Source organism: Palaemon carinicauda, chromosome 19 (assembly GCF_036898095.1).
Source record: "Palaemon carinicauda isolate YSFRI2023 chromosome 19, ASM3689809v2, whole genome shotgun sequence".
NCBI lineage: Eukaryota > Metazoa > Arthropoda > Malacostraca > Decapoda > Palaemonidae > Palaemon > Palaemon carinicauda.
Window position 1 is genome coordinate 13,318,508 of NC_090743.1, and position 22,411 is coordinate 13,340,918.

Below are 22,411 nucleotides of genomic sequence, written 5' to 3' on the forward strand. Positions count from 1 at the left end.
CAAACTCCCATTAGAGCCCCCTTTGCCAATGGCTACGGGTGGGAACCGGTCGTTATAGTCAGGTACAAACAGGAAAAACATGATTATTTACGACTGAAATAAATGTAAAATTCGTTGAAAACACGCTTATTTTTATTATTATTATTATTATTATTATTATTATTATTATTATTATTAGCAGCTAAGCTACAACCCCAGTTGGAAAAGCAAGATGCTATAAGCCCAAGGGCTCCAACAGGGAAAAATAGCCCAGTGAAGAAAGGAAATAAGGAAGTAAATAAAGGATATGAGAAATAATGAACAATTGGAATAAAATATTTTAAAAATAGTAACAACATAAAAACAGATATTTCATATACAGTATAAACTATAAAAAGACTTATGTTAGCCTACTCTATATAAAAACATTTGAGGCAAGTTTGAACTTTTGAAGTTCAATCGATTCACTTACCCAATTAGGAAGATCATTCCCTAACTTGGTCACAGCTGGAATAAAACTTCTAGAAAACTGTGTATTATTGAGCCTCATGATGGAGAACGCCTGACTATTAGAATTAACTGCATGCCTAGTATTACGTATAGGATGGAATTGTCCAGGAAGAGGTGATTGTAAAGGATGATCAAAATTATGAAAAATCCTATGCAATATGCATAACGAACTAAGTGAACGACGATGCCAGAGAATAATATCTAGATCATTAATAAGAAATTTAATAGACCATAAGTTCCTGTCTAACAAATTAAGATTTGAATCAGCAGCTGAAGACCAGGCTAGGAGAACAATACTTGAAACAAGCAGAATGAAAGAATTAAAGCACTTCTTCAGAATAGATTCATCACCGAAAATATTTAGAAGACTTTCTCAATAAGCTAATTTTTTGTGCAATGGAAGAAGACACTTACCTAATGTGACCTAAAGGTAAATATTCAGTTGAGAATTACACCTAGAATTTTAAAAGTCATATAGAGTTGAAGAAACATTATCAATGCTTAGATCTGGATGTTGAGGAGCCACTGTCCTTGATCTACTTACAATCATATTTTGAGTTTTGATAGGATTCAACTTCATGCCCCATAATTTGCACTATGCACTAAATTTAGCTAGATATCTATTATTATTATTACTAGCTAAGCTACGTCCCTAGTTGGAAAAGCAGGATGCTATAAGCCCAGGGGTTCCAACTGGGAAAATATCCCAGTGAGGAAAGGAAACAAGCAAAAATGAAATATTTTAAGAACAGTAACATTTCAATAAATATTTCCTATATAAACTGAAAAAAATTTCACAAAACAAGAGGAAAAGAAATAAGATAGAAGTTATTCAGCAACCCCAGATCTACATTCCGGAGATGGAATCGATGTAAAGAGTGTAGCATCATATAATTTTGTCCCCTTTATAGAATCTAACCTGAGATACATGCTATTTATAATTTATGCTGATTTTTCTAGAATTAGATCAATGGTCATACTACTTGTCTATTCAGCAAGCTCAAGGCACGAGAAGATAAGAGGGAAGTAAGGATCTAGTTGGGTACCCTTGCCCAGTACAAAATCGAGGGGTGGTGTCCAGTGCCCAGTTCATCCTTGATTGTTTACCTTTTACCCAGATTTCTGGGTATTCCTCTGTCTCTTTTTGTGTAGTGAAACGTTGAAGTGTAGTCGGCATTCGGACACTAGGCAGTCTGCGTGCTACATCTGGCCACAGTCCGCAATACACTACAACTTGTCTTCGGATCATCGTCACTTCATGACCATCACCTTCGTATTCGTGATCATCACCTTGTGACCTTCACCCCTCCTGAGATCGCCAGCACTATTCTTTCAACCATCCGGCTCATGCTTGTCACTCGCCTGAGCCTTGGGACTCTCCCAGAGCTCGTCATTCTCCACCACCTCGGCGTTTGCTTACCCAGTACTCGCCAACTTCTCGCCACTCGTCAGCACCTCGTCGTTCACCACCGCATTGGTGTCCTAGACTGACAGATTCTCCTGGTCACCTGCTGGCACTCAAGCGCCGATCGCTAGGGAAGGATTATCACTCGCCAAGACGAGGTGAGTATATGACTCTTTCTCCTTCCAGGTCTATTCCAGACCATCGCCCTCCACGTGAGCGCCGTGGGGACGACACCCTTTGCCCTCTGCTGATTGACGCACATTGTCAACTATCCCCTCTCCTTCAAGAAGAGTCTACATCAGCCAGGTATGATAACCAGGTGCCAGTGGCCAAGGAACCCTTGCTTTTCGGATGACTGGTTCCATTCCTACTTAAGAGAGAACCCACAAAGCTCCAACATCCCTCCACCTCGAGGGATCAATGCTCTTTTAAGGGTCCAGCTGTCATGCTGGTGCTAGGTGCACCAGGGCTCCGAGCCTTTCAAAAGATCCTCCGGCCAGCTTGTCATGCAGAAAGGAGTCTGCTTGGTTTGTCGCTCTGGTCAAGGCAGTGTGTCAGGCCGTTACAGGGGTCCTCTCTCAGATGCAATCCATGGCCTGTACACCGAGGATTCCCCTGGAAACATCAGCCAACTTCCCCGGAACCTCTCACCCGTCTGATCCCAGACGAAGTTCCAAAGTGTCAGCAATTTCCAGATCCTCTTCGGAAGAGATTCCCTTCTTCTCCCTTAAGAGGAAATGGGATGCATCAGATTCAGATAGGTCGTAAACCCTTCTACTGGTACATTCGACACCGGTACAACTGGCTGGTAAAAGTAGGAAATTAAAAACAACTCCCCCACGGAGGATAGGGAGGTCTCACTGATGGACTCTTTCCGCACATCTCCCATCGAAGGGGTTCCTCCAGAGCTCCGTCCACCCCTAAAGAAGTTCACTCAGCCAGATGTGATTCCTCCTTTAAGAGAGGAACAATATCCTTCCAGGAACGAGACAGCTTCCAAGCCTTCACTTCTGGAGGAGTACTTCCCTCCTCGTAAGGAGCCGAGGGACTCTTAAGATCATTTCGAAGTCCCCAGCAAGAGCTTCTGGACCTCAGCAATAGAGGTCACGAAAAGTTTCCCCTTCTTTAACCAGGACGTAAGCAAAAGACGTTTCTGCAGCAGTCTACCCTGACGACTTTGGACCCATCGCGAGCTCCTATAGGTGAGAGCTCGGAGGTTTAAACACCTCAAGCTCCTTGATGTACAAGTAGGAGAGGGTCGAGGGCTAAGGTTACCTGTATTAGTCTGTGGTGAATGAGTAAGAATGACTGGCTCCTTTTCTTTCCTCACCTTCTCTTGGGGAATCAGCACCAGGTCCTCAGCACAGCTGACCTCACCTATCTGCAGGTAAAACCATTTCCTTTGTGTAACCTAGCATAGAAATAATACTTGCTACGTTCCCATTACCTCTAGCGAGGTGGATTGTGTAATGTGTATGGTACTCCCAAAGATTCCTATGACTCTGAGAACTCTCACCTAGACCAGTCACATTGCTAGTATCACAAGCACACAGCTTGCAGAGGCTGCTCGTCGTGCAGAGCACATGCCAAAAGCTAGTTGGCAAGGACTTCCACCCTCCTAAAAGTTAAGTCATCCCTATAAATAGCGAAGGTTTGTATAGTGACAGAACAAATGACAAATCTGGAAGTAATTTTTCTTTTTCCTAACGATACAAACCTGGTGCTATTTATACAGATTGGCCTGCCAGCACCTATCCCCTAAGAAGTCCTGCCTGCAAGCAAATTGGGTGCTCAGCCCAGGTGTGTGAGTGAGCGGGGTAGCCGGCTACCCCTCACCCATCCCACTAACTAGTGGTGTGGGTGGTTATCCCTTGCTAAAATTCTTATGGCTCGTCTTCAAGCTTTGCCAAAAGTAATATAAGTATGAAAAGCTCCAGATTTGTATCGTTAGGAAAAATACAAATTACTTCCAGATTTGTCATATAACTTTTTGTGTCATCATGTTTACAGCTATCAGGGTTACTAATTTGATAAGTGATATGATATCGAGTATGTGAAATGCAAATGAATCATGTAGAAATTGGGAAACTAAGAAACTTTAGATAATTATTTATAGTATGGAGATAATTTGGTGTGATTTTAGATACAAGAAATAAAAGTGTGACGGAATATGACCAGAGCTTTCAAGAACTTGCATTACTGCTGTTTTGGTGGCGTTGTGTGTGAGAGTCAAAGAGGGAGGACTGTGGTGGGGGAAAGAACAACATGGTTACGTTTCACTTCAAAGAAGGCTTTCTGTGTGCTTTGAACACGTATGCCAACATAAAAATACACTAAAATAGCCCTTACATAATCATGATTAGACTAGGATTACAAGTATTTCAGTTGGTGGTTAGATCCCTACATCTCTAAGCAGGGTGTTGTCAGGGTGGTTTGAGTAATGGCTTAGCTAGGGAATGTTACTGTTGGTTAGAGATAGTAGAGTGATTTTATATGGTACCATTAAAATGTACTAAAATAGTTCATACACAATCAGGAATAAAATCTAGAATCCCAAAGACTTTGTTGGTTGGCTGAAGAAAGGAGGGGCTAATATCAGGGAGGGGAGTAGTGATATATGACCCAGTGCTGTACTCTTTTGTAGGATATACAAGTAGTGTTAATTTCCATATCGTTTATATTTGTAAATGACGTATTTGAGATGTCATCGTGTGTAGTGCTGAGCATGTTTTGATGTCAAGATAGTGAAGGGGTTAAAGCATTTTAGAAATGGTGATTGATTAATAATTTAGTTAATGTGTAAGTACAATTGAAAAAAGCATTAGTTATTTTATCAACATTTTATTTTAAGATTGTCATCGTAATACAGTAGTGCTGAATTAGCAATTTCTCAGAAAACTGTTTCATAGGATTATGTTGAATGATCTTTTTTGATGTAGTGCATTGTTAAATTTCAAATTCTATACTTGTACATAATTATAACATTTAAAATTTGTATGATTTTAAAAGCAGCTTCTCAAAGTTCTGTTCCTTTAATATTTTCAGATACAAACAAGATGCCTGTAAGGGGAAACACATATAAAATATTCGTCGGAAACTTGAGTGACCGAGCATCCGGGTCGGACCTCAGGGAACTATTTGAACAGCATGGAACTGTCGTTGAAGCTGATGTAGTAAAAAATTATGGATTTGTACATATGGAAAAAGAAGATGAAGGTCGCTCATCTATTCAAGCTCTAAATGGTCATAATCTCTATGGAAAAGTAAGTAACCTTCTTAGAATTTAATGAAAAAGATTTCTTTCATTCTTGTAAATGTAATTTGACATCATTAATGCATAACTGGATATGGAACTTTAAGGCTGAATAAGCTCATCTGTATGATCAAAGTACTGTAGAAATATTTATGTAACTTAGGTTACTAGTTTAATGTCTAAATAAAAATATCCCTGGATATTGTAATGTAATTATTTATAGAGGCTTAGGAATATTAAAGAAACTTGGAATTCATGTGCTATCTCAAATGTAAATGAAAATAAAAAAAAGTTTTATCATAGCATACGTAACACATTTTTGTTCCGTAAGTGGAATACAAACCAACGCTTTTTATAGGGGTATTACTTTTGGTGAAGAAAAAAGGACGAGCCCTTAGAATTTAGCGGGGAGCAGGGGGGCGGTTAGCTAGCTACACCCCTCACTCACACTCCTGTGACTTAGCCCCACTTTGCTTTTGGCTCAGATGGAGAACGGTTGTTACCATTCTTCCTCTACATTTTGTACTCTACTGCCATTAATCTGTTTATGCTTTTCTTTGTTTTAGTGCGCGTGTGTGTGTGATGAGATTAGAGGGCCGCATCTGCGACAAGTTCATGTCCTCTGGGGAAACAGATTCCCACAACCTTTGAGCGGTCTACAGAGGTCAACGCTGCGATGAAACTAACAAGTGTGATGAGTGCCGGGAGTGGTCTGCCTCCCTGTGGGAAATGTTTGGGCGCAGGTGGAAGAAGAAGTCTAAGTGGGATCTCTTCTCCTTCGAAGCAGAAGGAACCCGAGGCTTCTTCCTCCACTTCCCGACCTTCCTCTGAAGCTCCTCCTAGGACAGCTTCCTCCAGGGGCCCGACGAGTAGTAGCGTGGGCCATTTAACACCTGGTCAACCTCTGTCCTCAAGAGACGGTGCTGTCTCCCCTAGTAAGGCGGCCCTAGCTCTCCCCCCAAGCGAGGCCTTATCTCTCTCTCCTTTATTACAGATGTGGACTTTATTGGGTTTGCCCGGTTCTTCTTCCAAGGGGGCCTTGCTGAGGTTCCTGCACTGGGGTGCAGATCTTCAGCATATGTCAGCGTCAGACGCTGACTCCTTGACCTTAGTCAACGTGGTGGTGTCAGAGGACTCTTCTGCTGGCCTGCCAGTGGTTCCTGTGGCTGCGTCTTCTGCATCATCTTCCACTGCTTCCGAGGTCTGTGCTTCTTCCCCTGATGAACATCCTTTGGGGGAGGAGCAAAGTCTGAGTCACTTCTCCTGCTAGTGTTCCCCATTCCAGCGAAGGGGCACACATAGAGATTCCTCTTTGGAGGCCTGCTGATGTTTAGTTGCTGATTCTACATTCGCCATTCAACGTCGTGTTGGTGGCAGAAGACCTCGCCGTGTCCGTCCTCTCTGCCTTCAGGGTGCTTCTGCTCCCTCGGCAAAGAGACGCCACTTCACTTCATCGCTTCCGCAGTCTTCCTCTTTAGAGGAACCTGCCCAACCTGACTGTTTTGATTCCCAACCTTCGCTTCTGTTATCGGCCTCTCCTCAGAGGGTGTTCAGGACATCCAGCCATTGCAACGACCACGACCCATCCCTTGATTCAGTCTCTTGGGTGGATGACAACCTTCCCGTTAGTCCTATCGAAGTGGAGCAGAGAGAGTCGGAACATGCCTTTTGGCAGGTTCTAGCCTACAGGAGGTCCCTCAACGGATTGGCAGACCCAGCGTTACCTCCGCAAGAGAGCAGTTCATTGGATTATAGACACACTCTCCACAAAGCCTGCCCATCAAACAACAGGATAGCAAGGCTGAGGAAGGTCACAAGACCTTTTCTCAGACGAGAAGAACTTCCAACCCAATCGTGGTTACGTCTCCTCGGTCACCTTTCATCGCTGGCCCGTCTAGTTCCCAATGGTCGTCTCAGGATGAGATCCCTCCAGTGGCGTCTCAAGTCCTGGTGGAATCAAGCTCACGACTCCCCAGACATCCAGATCCCCATGGGACCTGCGGAACTGACGGATCTCCAGTGGTGGGGGCCAGACTAGAATCTACGAAAAGGAGCGGATCTTCTTGTCCTCCCCTGGATTTGATGCTGTTTTCGGACGCTTCAAAAAAAGGGTGGGAGCCCCACGTGCTACACCACACGACCTCAGGCCTCTGGTCAGAGTCAGAAAAGTACCTTCACATAAATCTCTTAGGGATGAAGGCCGTCTTTCTAGCCCTTCAACAGTTCCAGGCAAGTCACGGTGATGAGCGACAACACCACAGTATTGGCCTACATCAACAAACAAGGAGGTACTTTTTCACAGCAACTATCTCATCTAGCAGTAGAAATACTGAGATGGGCCGAAATCCACTCGATACCACTATCGGCACGCTTCATTCCGGGCAAGAGGAATGTGCTTGCCAATAACCTGAGCAGAGCATCTCAGATAGTGAGTACCGAGTGGTCTTTGGATCATTTAGTAGCCAACAAAGTCCTGACTTTGTGGGGTTCTCCGACTGTGGACCTCTTCGCAACGGCCCTGAACTTCAGGGTCCCGCTGTACTGTTCCCCAGTCCCAGACCCCAAGGCTGTCTGGCAAGATGCTTTCCAACAACGGTGGGACAACATCGACGTTTACGCCTTTCCCCGTTCTGTCTGATGAGAAGGGTACTCAACAAGACCAGAACATCAGTCAATATTTCAATGACCCTCGTAGCTCCGCTATGGCATCACGCAGAGTGGTACCCGGACCTTGTGCAACTCCTAACGGAGCCGCCAATAGAACTCCCTCCACGACACAATCTACTCGAACAACCACACGCCAACATCTTCCACAAAGCCGTAGCTTCACTACGACTTCACGCCTGGAGACTATCCAGCATCTCTCTGAGAGAGGATTTTTGCAACAAGTTGCAATCAGGATGTCTGGACACCTGCGAAAGTCATCAGCAGCAGTCTACCAGGCAAAGTGGAAAGTCTTCTGTGGTTGGTGTCGTGGAAGGGGTATCTCTCCACTCGATGCCACTATTCCAGCCATAACAGTTTCTCGTGTATTTGCATGAAGAAATGCGCATATCAGTCTCGGCAGTGGAAGGCTATCGCTCAGCCTTAAGCCTCGCCTTCAGGCTGAAAGGAATGGACATTTCTTCATTGCTAGAACTTTCTCTACTCATACAGAGTTATGAACTTACCTGCCCTCAATCGGATGTGAGACCTCCCCCATGGAACGTGGTTCGAGTACTCAGGTCTCTTAAGAGACCTCCCTATTAACCATTACGCCAGGCATCAGATCGCCACCTAACCTGGAAGACGGTGTTCCTACTAGCTTTGGCCTCGGCCAAGTGAGTCAGCGAACTTCATGGTCTCTCGTATGACATCGCCCATTCAAGGGGATGGGGGGAGGTAACGTTCAGCTTCGTCCCTGAGTTTATTGCTAAGACTCGGAACCCGGGAGTAGCGGATCTCGATTCAACTCCTTCCGAATTTCTAGTCTCCGTACTGTAACAGATGACCCAGACCTTCTCTTACTATGCCCAGTAAGGAGCTTGAGGCTATACCTCAAAGGAACAGCCGCAGCCGGTCCTCGTGTGCCAGCACTATTCGTCAGCAAAGGCAGGACTAAGAGGAGGGTCACCAAGAGCACCATCTTTGCATGGATTTGCAGGGTCATTGACCTGGCACTGAATCCAGACCCTCCTCCGTCACATCGCCCCAGAGCACATGTCAGGGGCATAGCTACGTCCCTGGCTCTCAAAAGAAATTTTTCAGTGACGCAGGTTCTTCAAGCTGGGGTGTGGAAACGGCAAACCACGTTCACATCCCACTACCTGCAAGATGTGACCCACAGGAGACTCGACACTTTCTCTATCGGTCCTGCGGTGGCTGCACAACAGTTGGTTTAAAACCTCAAGCTCCTTATTGGACAAGTAGCAGAAGGTTGAGGGCATTGTTACCCGGTTTTAGTCTGCATGAATGAAAAGGTTTGAATGGCCCTTATTCTTTTCTTCATCATCCCCTCCCTTGGGGAAAGCAGCATCCTGGGTTCTCTGCATAGCTGACCTCAAACCACTGAAGGTAAACCATGCTCCCTTGTGTTCCTAGTATTAATATTAATACTGTTACGTCCCCATACCCTGACGAGGTGGTATTGGGAAAGTCCTAGTTTACAAGTTTCCATCTAAAGAACTTCAGAACAACTTTCTAGGACGAGTCATACTTCTTCATACCTTCACACACAGCTTGCGTAGGCCGCAGACCTTGCATAACAAGGTTTTAGTGAGGTACAGGGACTCCTTATTTCTTGTGTTAGCTAAGGAGTTCCCGGGCAAGCCAAAAGCCAGACTGGCTGGGATGTCCACCCTTCCTAATGGGTGAGTCACCCCTATTAAATAGCGTGGTTTGTATTGCAATTACGGAACAAATGACATTCGTAGATAATTTGTATTTTTCCTAACTATACAAACCTTAGCTATTTAACCAAACTTGCCCGCCAGCCCTATCCCCCTTGAAGTCCTACCTCCAAGCAAAGTGAGCTCAAGCATAGGTGTGTGAGAGGGGGATGGGTAGCAAGCTACCCTCCCCTATCCCCGCTAACTAGCGGTGTGGGTAGTAAACCCTCGTTAAAAATTAATGGCTCATCATTTCAGCTATGGCGAAAGTAATACTGTACCCCTATTAAATAGCTAAGGTTTGTATAGTTAGGAAAAATACAAATTATCTACGAATTTGTCATATTTTGGGGTTACTTCAAACTTTACCTACCTTTTTGTTTCTTGACCAATTTATCTTTCATTTAAATAGTCATTTGAAAGATAGTTTTATACCCAAAAAGATGTACTATACTTGTAAAATTTACTAAACATTTTAATTTTTTTATGTCTACTTTTATCTCTTACTTTTAAGGACACTATTTTTATATGTAAATTTTCTGTTTTGCTAATAGCAAATGGACATAATGTAGGCTATAAAATTCCATGTCTTTTCCTAGAATTTTTGTTTTATATTGACCGATCTTTGTCATAAAAATTCAAACGAATGACAAAAATTGGTCAGTATTAAAGACAATTTCTCCAAAAAATTTGGCTCTGGGAAACATAAACAATCATTTATTATTTTTGCATACTTTAGCCAATACAGTATATGTATATCCATGTAAGATTTTCACATTTTTTATCATGTTTATTAAAAGTAAATTGGATATCTTACTATGATGAATTATTGTTACAGTTGGACACAGGAGTCTCGAATACTCCTTGCTCCGAATAATTGCACCCTGTCACACACTTATTTTGTGGCGAGTATCCAAAAAGATAGTGTAGATAGAGCTGGCAGAGGTGGTGGGCTGAACTAAGCACAGGAACTCACCATGCCATAGGGATTTGGCTGGGTGCACTTGCTCAGTGGAGTGTACCAGAAATTCCTGTGTCCATCTGTACATCTGTGTTTTATATTGCAGTTATCTGTATTAAAAAAAAATATAGCACATGTAATATTGTTCAAGTAATGATAACTTGAAACTTGATGTTGACAAGACCATAACAGCTGCTCAAGAAAGGCCCTATGTACTTTAACTTTTTTTTTTGGGGGGGGGGGGGCATTGATGTTGCAGTATAGGACATTTTTACTTGGACATCAAACTATCCAAAGAATTTGTGAGATCAAAATATAATTTGCGGACCTAAGAAGTATCAGTACATCCCTTAAACTAAGCACTAAATTAAGGGTAGTTTTGTTATATAAAATACTTGTTTTCTTTCCCTAGGCAATGGTTGTAGAAGCCTCCACTGGTGCTAGGAAAGGAGGAAACCAGAAGACGAAAATATTTGTCGGTAATCTTCATAAGGATACAAAATTGGATGAGCTTCGAAATTTGTTTGAAACTTACGGTGAAGTTGTAGAAGCTGATATCCTTACTAATTATGCTTTTGTGGTAAGTTATTTCCCTTTATGTCTGTTAAAAGAAACATTTTAATTGTTTTTTATGGAGGCTGTAGTTCATTTTCATCATTAGCCTACAAACACTAAATGTAGCATGATGGTAAAATGATATTACTAGTTTAGTGAATCTTTTTGGTACCCTTGGCTTTGTGATGCTCATTTAAGTTTTAGTAGAATAACATAAGCTAAATGAATCTTTTTAGTACCAAAATTGATCACCACAACTAACATTAGTCATGTACACACACACACACACACACACACAAACAGAGAATTTGATGCCTCAAATCAATCTCTCTCTCTCTCTCTCTCTCTCTCTCTCTCTCTGTGTGTGTGTGTGTGTGTGTAAGAAATAAAATCTTAGTTCACAAATGGCAACTTGGGTTTATGAATGAAATTAACATGACTAATGTTAGTTGTGGTGATCAATTTCTCACTTGAGGTGGTACAAGAAACAAAAACACGGCATTCGATTACAACAGCTGATTCTCATTCTCATTCTCTCTCTCTCTCTCTCTCTCTCTCTCTCTCTCTCTCTCTCTCTCTCTCTCTCTCTCTCAAAACATTTATTTGCAAAATTCCCTTTTCGCATCTGTGTCTGTAACATAACTCTCGCGAAGAGTGAGGCCTGACTGTAAATCTGTCAACCTCTTGATAATGAGATCCAGACACTGGACCCCCTGTACCTACAAAGTTCATTTATTACTTAAAGAGGTTGTTAAATAACAAGTTCAAAAGGCATATTTTTCAGAACTAATTTATGTCATGCTTATCTATGGAATTCGCTTTAATATATAAGAAATTCTTATGCTTAAACTCTATACTGACACCCTTCCCACTGTTACTTTTAAGCTAGAAATGGAATATTATTATTATTAATTGTAAGCTACAACCCTAGTTGGATAAGCAGGATGCTATAAGCCCAGGGGCCCCAACAGGGAAAATAGCCCAGTGAGGAAAGGAAACAAGGGAAAATAAAATATTCTAAGAATAGTAATATTAAAATAAATATTTCCTATATAAAATATAAAAACTTTAACAAAACAAGAGAAAGAGAAATTAGATAGAATAGTGTGCCCAAGTGTACCCTCAAGCAAGAGAACTCTAACCCAAGACAGTGGAAGACCATGGTACAGAGGCTATGACACTACCCAAGACTACAGAACAATGGTTTGATTTTGGAGTGTTCCTCTCCTAGAAGGAACATAATACATAATGAAAAAGATATGCATAATAGATGATGAAAAAGATACGTTATACGTCATGAAAACAGAAATACTTTAATAACATCATCGTCATATGCATCATAAAAGAATAATTATTTACTTAAGCAAAATTAAATAGCCTGGTGGAAGGTACATTAATTCTCAAGGGTGTACTTTTTACTTAGCACTTACATTTATTGTTATGAGGACAGCAATGGCTGTGGGGCTTGACACATTTGACAATTTTTACTTAACACAACAACAGTTAGTAAAATATTTACCTCCGATTCTAGAATGAAGGCCAGCAATTGGACGGAAAGGTAACACATCTTGTTTCATATGGGACTAAAATGGTGGTGAGGCGGTGTTGAAAGTATTTTAGAGGTCTTTCGTCAGCTAATTAATTTGTTTGAATAATTTTTTTTTTTTCAAAGCTTTTATATAGCACTAACCACACCACACTCCTTTGTTTGGTGATGACAGTTTTGAGCATGTTCCTGTACTTCTTGGGGGACACCTTTCCCATCCGTGGGTTAGGTTGTCCTCCCGAGTGGTGTTTTTTTCCCTTTCATTCTTTTTTGTTTTTCCTCAGCGCTAGCAATGCCCTACTTCTTCGTTTGGTTAAGGGGACCGTCCGCCAAGGTGCTTTGACATACCAACTTTCAGAAATCGAAAATCGTTTTATTGCTTCTATGTATGTAAAAAACATATCGTATATGCTCTCCAGAAGTTTCAGCCAATTTAATTTTTTACAAATAATGAAGATAACAGTCTTTAAATGATGACGTCATCCTTACTGCATCGTCTGCATGACTGAGTTTGACAGAATCATCTTTGAGTGTTTATTTTTGTATATATATAAGTGATTTTTTCACTTATATTTTGAAATCTCGTATGTCTGGCAGAAATGGAAGGCATTGGTAGAGGGTAGGTGAATGAAAACTACCAGCTACAAGAACAGCAGCCAGAGTTTCCAAAGATGTATAGAAGTTATGATGCATGTGTTTGTTTGCTTGCAGTTTGTATGCACATTGTGTTTTCACAATGGCCTCGGGAACTTTATAGCAAGCCCAATGTTACCTAAGGTCATAGAAAGAACAAAAAGTAAGCAGAGAGCAAGGAAAAAGAACCAAGAAGATTGGGAAACATGAATAAGAGTACAAAGCTGAAACATGCTAACCAAAGCAATGGTAACAACGAGAGACCGCTGGCAACTCATGACACCCTTACGCCAAGTGTAATTGTAAACTTAGGGTTTTAATACCTCGTTTAGGATGCGTTTATGTAGGAATAAACAATAAAAGTACAAAGTAAGGTTATCATACTAATGTTATCTTGATTTCTTTAAGAAAAGAAGCAAAAATTTGTTGCAAATCTTGGGAGCTCATAACTCAAAAACATATTTATTCACTCTTGGGTACATTTTTCTCACTAATTTGTTGTTTGATTTTAGAGAGAAAGATGTCATTGAAAAGAGGAATAAAATTCCCACAATTTTATGAGACTGAATTTTAATTTTCTTTTTACTTTTTTTCCACGATTATTTTGCATCTAGACGAGGGGAAAAAATAGAAATTCATAAAAATAACAAAAAGAAAATCCAAATTCCATCTCACGGAATTGTTCGGTTTATAAATAGTTTTTTCTGGTATAAGTTTTAATACAATTAGTGTCATATTAGTGGGGAAAAATTTACCCATATTTTTTTTTAATCATATTTGCCAATAAATCAGAGTTTTTGATCAAATGACTTGAAATTTTTATATGGTGAAGGTGTTATATATATCTAAAACATATATAGAAATTATGTATTTTGCATCTTAGAAAAAAAATGGCGGACAGTCTACTCAAGTCAGCCGACGTAAGGAATCGGATGTTCTATGTTCATGTTCCTGGGGAAGTTGCTGTTCCTGCCCAGTCTCCGCCGTCTTCACCTGTGCCAGTTTCCTGACCATCGTGCTGACGACTGCTTTCCCTGTATACGGAATCGGGCCTCTCTGGAGCAGTTGCTGATTAGATCTCCTCGGAGTTCTTCGTGGGAACCCAGATAACAAGTTTTGGCTTCTTTCCTTAGGCAACACTCCATGTCAACCTTAAATTTGAGCTAGGGCTCGTTGAGGGGAATCAGAGAGTGCTGCCTGGAGGTTCTCCTCTAGGTGTTTGAACTTTCCTTCCAAGGGGAATCCCTCCACCAGGTACTGTTCAGGTGTCTTCTTGCTTGCGGGGAGGATTGCCGACTGCAGCAGCAGATGGTCGCCTTTCCTGTCTGTGGGAGAGATTTTCTTCACCTGATTGGTCTCACTTTCTGGGAATTCCTCCAGTGGGAATTGCATTCATCAATTCCCCGCCCTTCCTCTAAGGAGGCAAACCTTGTCGCCGAGCAGACTCGTCTTGCCCAAGTCTTGTCTCGTTTAAAAGACATGTCTTTCCAGCAAGACTCTTAGCTTCTAGCAGACTAGTTGAGCCCGGCAAGACTCGTCACACCCGTTCGCCAGCTCGTGATCACCGTTCGCCAGCTCGTGATTGCTATTCGCCAGCTCGTGATAGCCGTTCACCAGTTCGTTATCGCCGTTTGCCAGCTTGTGATCGCCGTTCGCCAGCTCGTGATTGCTGTTCGCTAGTTCGTGATAGCCGTTCGCCAGCTCGTGATAGCCGTTCACCAGTTCGTGATCGCCGTTCGCCAGCTCGTGCTCATTGTTCACCAACTCGTGATTGCCATTACCAGCTTATGATCGCTGTTCGCCAGTTCATGTTCGTCACTACCCGTTCAGCCGCTCACCATTTGCTAGCTTGCTGTTCATCAGCTCGTGATCCTTACTTGCCAGTTTACCGTCATCTAAATAGGGAATGGATACATCCTAGCAATAAACCTTGAATGTAAAAAGGAAATGGAGTGTACTATATATTGTGAACTAGGTTCTTTTGGTAATGGGGAAATATTAAGTGAAATGTACCACTTTTTTTTTTTTTTTTTTTTTGGAAAACAAAGTAATTTTTTTCAAACGAGAGGTGTGATGTAAGAAATGTAGACTAGATCCCACTTACTTATATTTATGACTACTGTACAAGTATAAATACAATAAGAATATTTTACTATTAATGTTTCATTTCTTATTTGTAAACTAATTTCAAATAAGCATGTCTTAATCACTCGAGGTTTCAAAGTTTTTATTGCTTTTCAGCACATGGGTGATGAAGCTAGAGCTCAAAGAGCCATCCGAGAATTAGATGGGTATGAATTACATGGTCTACGTCTAAGAGTTCAAGAGTCAACATCACGTGTTAGGCAACAAGCTGGTATGGGAAACCCTGACATGTGCTACCGTTGTGGTTCTGGGGGACACTGGTCAAAAGAATGTCCAAGAGACGGACGCATGGGCTCCAGATACCCTGAGCGGGAAAGAGGTAGTGGGAGAAGTTTCAGTAGCCGATATGACCCGTATCCCCCGCCACCACCACCAAGTTATGCACGAGAACGTTTGCTACGGTTTAGGGTGAGTGTTCATGTCTAACAAATTCAGTTGAAATCTTGGTAGTTTTATCTTATATTCTGTACAGCACTTTTTAAGATATGTATGGTAGTAACAGAAATAATTAGGATGCAGAGTAAAAGTTCAGAAAATTCAGTCTTCATTTTCTCAGGTGCTTCAAAAGTCTAACATTATGATACATAAACAAAACTTGATACATATCAAGAAACCTATTGCATAATGTAATATGATCTTGAATCTTAAAATATTTGTCAGCTTACAGTAATTCGGTATAATCTTTAGTGTGAACCACATTGCAATCAGCATCTTTCACTGAATTTCAAAAATTTTTCAGATGGTAGGCAACATAAGCAACCACCAAACTGAATATAGTATGTAATAGAGATCAGTGAGGTGCTGCTGTATTTTGAAAAAATCTAAATAATTTTCTTGTATCTGATTATTCTGTTTGTATTAATTTGCAGGAGGATTTCGATTCATACGATAGATACGACAGATACTTTGAAGTGTATGAAAGAAGATATGGAGAACACCCACCCCCTCCTCCACCAATGCTTGATGATTTATATGATCGCCGTCTCCCACCATTGCCGCCACCTCACCCAGACTATCTTCGGTATGGTCGTCGATCTCCTCCACCAAGGTTGGTATTAAGTGAAACTTTTTCATTTTGTAATTTATACAAGTAAACAACTCTGAATAAGAAAACAGTCATTTTCCAGTTTCTATATTTAGTAAGATTACAAGTTTTTTGGTAAATTCTACTCGTCCTCTCCTTGTTGAGGAGGAGCGATTTATCAGTCAAATGTAAACCGGATATGAAAGTCGGAGCTAAAAGGTGTCAAATGCCAGTAGCTAAAAATAAACTAGGTTGTTAGCAGAAAAATTACCCCAAGGGCTCAAGACTTAAATACAATTAGAAATTGCCACACCATCTTATCAACATTTTCATCTGAAATGTAGCGTAACAGTAGTTTGTTCCCATTCTAACAAACCTTCTGCTATTTATTGGATATTACTTCTAGCAGTAGCTGGAAGGCAGCTATTAGATTTTAAGTGCGAGGTGGCAACCCTACCTAACCACTACAGTGGGTAGGTAGTTGGTGGTGACTGGGGGCTACCCAGCCACCTATATCTACTCACGGTTCAGTGAACCACATCACTTTTTACTTTTGGCTGGTAGAGAACGGACGTCTCCTTTCTCTCCCTTCAAGGTTCAACTATTTAGCTCTATTGCTTTACGCTCATTCTTTTCTTTACAGATATGACTTGTGTTTCTACACGACTCACCATTACAGGGTAATGTGGCGGTTTTAGATGTCTATGTTCGTTCTGCGAGTTATCAGAAGGATTCCTCTGCGCTGACGACTCCTCTTGGGGGTTTCCTTTTCCATTCGCGAGCTGGGTTTATTTTCCCCCTCGGACGGGAGGAACATTGAATCCTATATTTATTCTTCAACGCTTCATAATGACATCGGGTGTGAAGTCGGTGGCTGTGGCTGCGGCTGACGTCTTAGCTGTCGACTAGGTCTACTGTACTCCCATTCGCCCTTCCTTCGACTTCTGCAGGCAATATTCCAGCGCGTATGCAGCTTCCGCTTGTTGAGGATTGCGAGATCAAGGATGATCGTCAACCAACGGCTTGTTCGACAATCGCCGAATCGACGGATCTTCCTTCTCCTAAATGATCGGAGGGACAACACTCATCACCTTGTCTTCCTTCTCCTCAACGATCGCAGGGACAAGACTCATCATCTCGTCTTCCTGGTCGGTCAGGATGTTGTTTGCGATATTCCAATGATGTGATCAGAATTTTATTCTGTTCAATGATCGCAGGGGCGAGACTCATCATTTCGTCTTCCTGGTCGGTCAGGATGTCGTTCGTGACAGTCCAATGATGAGTTCAGAATTTATTCGGTTCAGCGATCGCAGGAGCAAGACTCATCACCTCGTCTTCCTGGTTGATCAGGTTGTCGTTCGCGACAATCAGCTGTTAGACTCCAATTAGGGCATCTTTTGTGACTAGTATTGATTGCCACAGAGATCGCTATGATCACAAGATCGTAGGTTATTGTGATCTTGATGTTCTTCTCGAAGAAGAATACCTGTTCGGTTTCCCCTTCGGGGGATTACTCCGGCAGGATTCAAGTTAGGGAAATTCCTTTGGGGACAACTCAGAATTGAGCCTTGGCTTTTTTCTTTAGCAACACTTTGTTAATCTTTCTTTGAGATAGAAGTCATTGTAAGGAAACAGAGTGCTGCTCGGAGGTTCGCCTCTAAGTGCAAGATATTCCCCTTCCGAGGAAGATTCTTTACACAATTTTTGCGCATGTTTATGCTCATGCTCAAGATCGTAAGTTATACACTCACGGTCTCGATCACAAGCATTTTATGGTCATGAGCTAGACGCTTGTGATTGTGAACCAGGCGCTCAAGTTAGCACTCACGCTCATGATCGTGAGTTACATGCTCATAATTGCAAGCGAGATAAAGACCTCGATTGCGACAATAGTCTTTCCTCAACCTTTGAGAACGCACGATCAAGCTCACCCTGACGAGTGAGACACTCTCGATCGCGCTCACGTTCACGAGCGGGACGCTCAAGATTGCGTTCACGCTCACGATCGTGAGTTACATTTTCGGTCACGCGCGACGCTTGTGACCACATTTGTGTGTCTAGTCGATTTATCTTTGAGGACACTTGCGATCACGAGCTAGTCTCTTGTGATCGTGAGCGCGCTAACGCTCATGAGCGCACTCATGCTCACAAGCGTGCTCACGCTCATAAGAGTGATTTTCACAGTCGCGAGCATGACACTCGTGACCATGATTATGATGTCAGTGTCTACACCTTTTGAGAACGTTCAAGTGATTGCGAGCGAGACGCCCACGGTCACACTTACATTCACATTCATGAGCGTGAATTGCATGCTCATGGTCACAAGCGGGAATTACACACGCATGGTCAAGAGCGCGACGCTCGTGAACGTGATTGTGAAGCTAGACTCTTCAACTCCTAAAAAAGCTTGCATGATCGCGAGCAAGATTCTCACGAGCGAGAGTTACACGCTCTTTTGGCCTTGAGCGAGGATGCTCACGAGCGTGAGTTACTTACTCAAGCGCTACACTCACGAGCTAGACACTTGTGATCACGTGAGAGATGCTCGCGGTCGTGAGTTACATGTTCACGCCTGTGAGTTACACGCTCTCGAGCGAGACGCTTGTGACTGCGATTGCAGTCACGAAGGTCTCCATTATGAAATACACTCTCACAGTCATGAGCAAGACTCATGTGATCATGATTGCAAGCGTTTTGTGGTAAGATCGCAAGCTACACTCTCGTGATCACGAACGAGAGACGCTCACGATCACGAGCTACAAGCCTGTATACCAGGCTAGACACACTTGATCAAGAGCTAGAAGCTCATATCGAGAGGCATAAGCTCACAATCATGAACTAGATGCGCACACTCACAAGCAAAACGCTCGTGCGTTTGCACTAGACGCTCTCGAGTGAGATGCTCTCGCTTTTGTGTGAAACGCTCACGCTCTCAAGATAGGCGCTCCCACTTTTGTGCGAGACGCTTACGCTCTCGAGTGAGATGCTCTCGCTTTTGTGTGAAACGCTCACGCTCTCAAGATAGGCGCTCCCACTTTTGTGCGAGACGCTTACGCTCTCGAGCGAGACTCATGCAGAATGTTTGCGCTCTTATGCGAGCCGCTAACGCTCTCATATGAGAAGCTCATGCTCTTGTGTGAGATGATCACACTTGTGAGCAGGAAGCTTTCATGCGAGGCTCATGCTCGAAACAAGACGCTCTCGCTCTCGTGCAAGATGTTCACGTTCTTATGCGAGGCGCCCACCTCGGAGATGGGAGACGCTCACATAACGTTCTCGAGCAGCTCCTTTGTAACACTATCCGTGTCATTGGTAGGGTGGACTCTCACGAGCTCACACGAGGCTTTCCAAGACCCAAAACGAGGCTATCATGATCATGAGCACAATCTTGAGCGAAACGATCCTGACCAATTCGGTAGATCTTGGATTATCCAGATCCCTGATTTGTCAGCTACCAATTGCCATTTTTCAACGGGTAGACTATCACGGTTGCTCATCAAAAGCACTGTTCGCTGTTTTTATGTTCAACAGCTAGTCATTCGTTTTCCTACACGACGGTAGCGTGTTGTTTTCGCCTGCTGTCCTTTGTGTTGCTGGACATTCACTAGTCAGTCTAGTGATCACTATAAGCCTGCTCTATTCTAGGCTTCTAGTTCGCCAGCAACTTCCTGAGAGGGAGCTGCTCAAGAGAGCACTCTCTCCTAGACGGCATAGATCGTGTCTCGTCACTCTTGGGCTTACACTACTTAGATCCTGTAGAGTTGATGGAATTACGGTTTTTTCCTTCTGGGAACTTGAGAATACTCCCTTTATCAGGCGACAGGGATAATTCACTAGCGCAAGGCTCTTTGCCCTCCCCCTTTTGGTCACTTGTTTGTGTATCACAAGCAAGGCTTCTTGAGTTCCCGAAACTTTCTTGCCGTCTTCGGAACCAGAGGGTTCTGCTTCAAGGTGGCCAGGTTTATGTATTGTATAAGGCACACTTTCTGGAATTCATCTCCTTTGAATGTACATGTTTTTCATTTACACTTCGTTCATGCTACAGGAAGGTTTGCGAACAAATTACCTCCAGAACCAGGGGCTGCTTTGGTCATTACCGTCTACCCTGTTGTCCTGTTTATGATGGGGCTGCTCACGGGCCGATTTTGCTTGAATAGGAACTACGCTAGTTAGGCAGTCTTCTGAAGCAAATCGTATCTCGGAGTTGATAGGGGAGGCAGATTCTTTGAATCTGTTTCTCCACTCCCCCTAGCGGGAAAAACAGTCTCATGAGGTTACCGCTATTCTCTTCCTCTTAGGGAAAGAATTCAATGCTGTCTAATCAACAGCCATAACAATTTACTTGCTACAATTTGAGTCAGCCCTAGATGGGTGACTGACAAGAATAACAGAGGATATTGAAAATCTGTGTTCTCTCCACCGCCGTTAGCCCTTAGGCCCACTGACCTTAGTGGAAACACATTCAACCTCCATCTGCTTCCGTTCTGGGGAAACATCTGTCTACACTTTATGAAATAGACTTGTTTATAAAGTCGGACGATAACTGTTTCCCGTAACCGGTGCTCCCCCTTAGACTAGAGTTGTTGGGAATATATTCCTTTTTCATAAGAGAACCCTTCCACGAGCTCGAAATATTCGGCACATGTCTTTTCAGCAAGGAATGAAAGTCCAGACTTTAGCTACAAGGATACTATCTTGTATCTTATATTTCCTGTAGGAAATGGTAAGCAGTTTGTAACTCTTCCTCATGATTGGAAAATCCGATCTCATAGAAAGACGAAGGATGCCGGGATACAGCCGATCTTTGTCGGTTAGAAGTTTCTACTTTGTCTCTCCTCGTGAGACGAGCTTAATCTTCAACCCTTGTCATGCGAGGGAAGGTTTTTGATCAACCAGTTAGCCTCCTATATAGGATTGGCCCCCGTCTTGAAGACCTGGGCCTACTAACTGATTGTAAAGTCTCTACTCCTGTGAGACATCTCCTTCCGGTTACCTCGATCTGTAATTCGAGTAATTGAAGGAATGACACGAAGGTCATATCCTAAACTGATATCTGTAGACTATGTCATTACCCTGTAGAAACTTCCACAGGTCCGACAAGACGCATCAGTCTTAGTCGAGTGCGACCTCTGAAGAGCTGGCCGGGTCCCAGGTCCTGCGGCACTAGGGATCGTCCTTACCTTGCTCCTCGATAAGACCTGCGCAAATAATGGGCCTAGTTAAAAGACTGCCTGATAAGAATCTCTCCCAAGGAGTAGATCTCGTCCTTCTGGATTTGACGCTTCCTATAGTCACCAAAGAGGGGGGAGGCCACATTCCGGACCATATGTCCTTAGGACTATGATTAGAGCTCGAATGACACTGTCTCTCCATCCCCTAGTAGGCACCATATTCCTTCGGGAAAGTGCTAGAGGGGGGGAAATAAGTGATTCGTAGGTTTCCTGTCTGCAGGAGAAATTTTCTTGCTCCTACGTGGTCTCTCCTTCGGGGTATTCTGTCCATGGGTTTGGATTTTATGGAATCCAACCCCCTATGTAGGAGTAGCCTCTTACTGCCTCTGTTTTAGAGGTCTTCCGTCGAGAAGTAGAATGAAGATCGATGTCAAGCATTGATCTTCTTTTACAGGGGGAGGACTACTGTCTCGTGTTCGATTCCCTTTTACGAGCAATTTTCTCTGAGAAAGGAACAGATGGCTTCTCCCCACTTCCATGCAGACTTATAGCCGGACTTGTCCCATTAAGGAACTCTACTATAGCTAGGTCTAGCCTCGTCGGCTAGACTTGCCTTGCAGAAAGGACTGGTCACATTTAGTGGCACGTCTACGACTATGAAGATTCCATTACGAACTATCTTTACGACTAGATACTCCGTGGTGAGAGTCAATTGAAGTCTATTTTCTTCCTCTTCTCAAGAGTGCTATTCTTGTCATGCACTCATAAATTGTCAACTAAGGAAACCACACTCTTCGGCTTAGGCAACGGAAGACCTTTGCTCCTCCATCGAGCATCTCCTCTAATCGGTGCTCTCCATAGA

At 42.8% G+C, this 22,411-nt stretch overlaps 1 protein-coding gene across 3 annotated transcripts in view; it reads left to right on the forward strand.

Annotated features, from left to right (window-relative positions):
• The window catches only part of lark (RNA-binding protein lark), a 64,135-nt gene that overhangs the window by 3,996 nt on the left and 37,728 nt on the right, over positions 1-22,411 (forward strand). For all 3 annotated transcript variants that reach the window (XM_068393169.1, XM_068393171.1, XM_068393170.1), the window contains exons 2-5: positions 4,940-5,157; positions 10,888-11,055; positions 15,451-15,762; positions 16,224-16,402. In XM_068393169.1, coding sequence (XP_068249270.1) covers positions 4,940-5,157; positions 10,888-11,055; positions 15,451-15,762; positions 16,224-16,402 — 877 coding nt within the window. The remainder of the gene's footprint in view (positions 1-4,939; positions 5,158-10,887; positions 11,056-15,450; positions 15,763-16,223; positions 16,403-22,411) is intronic.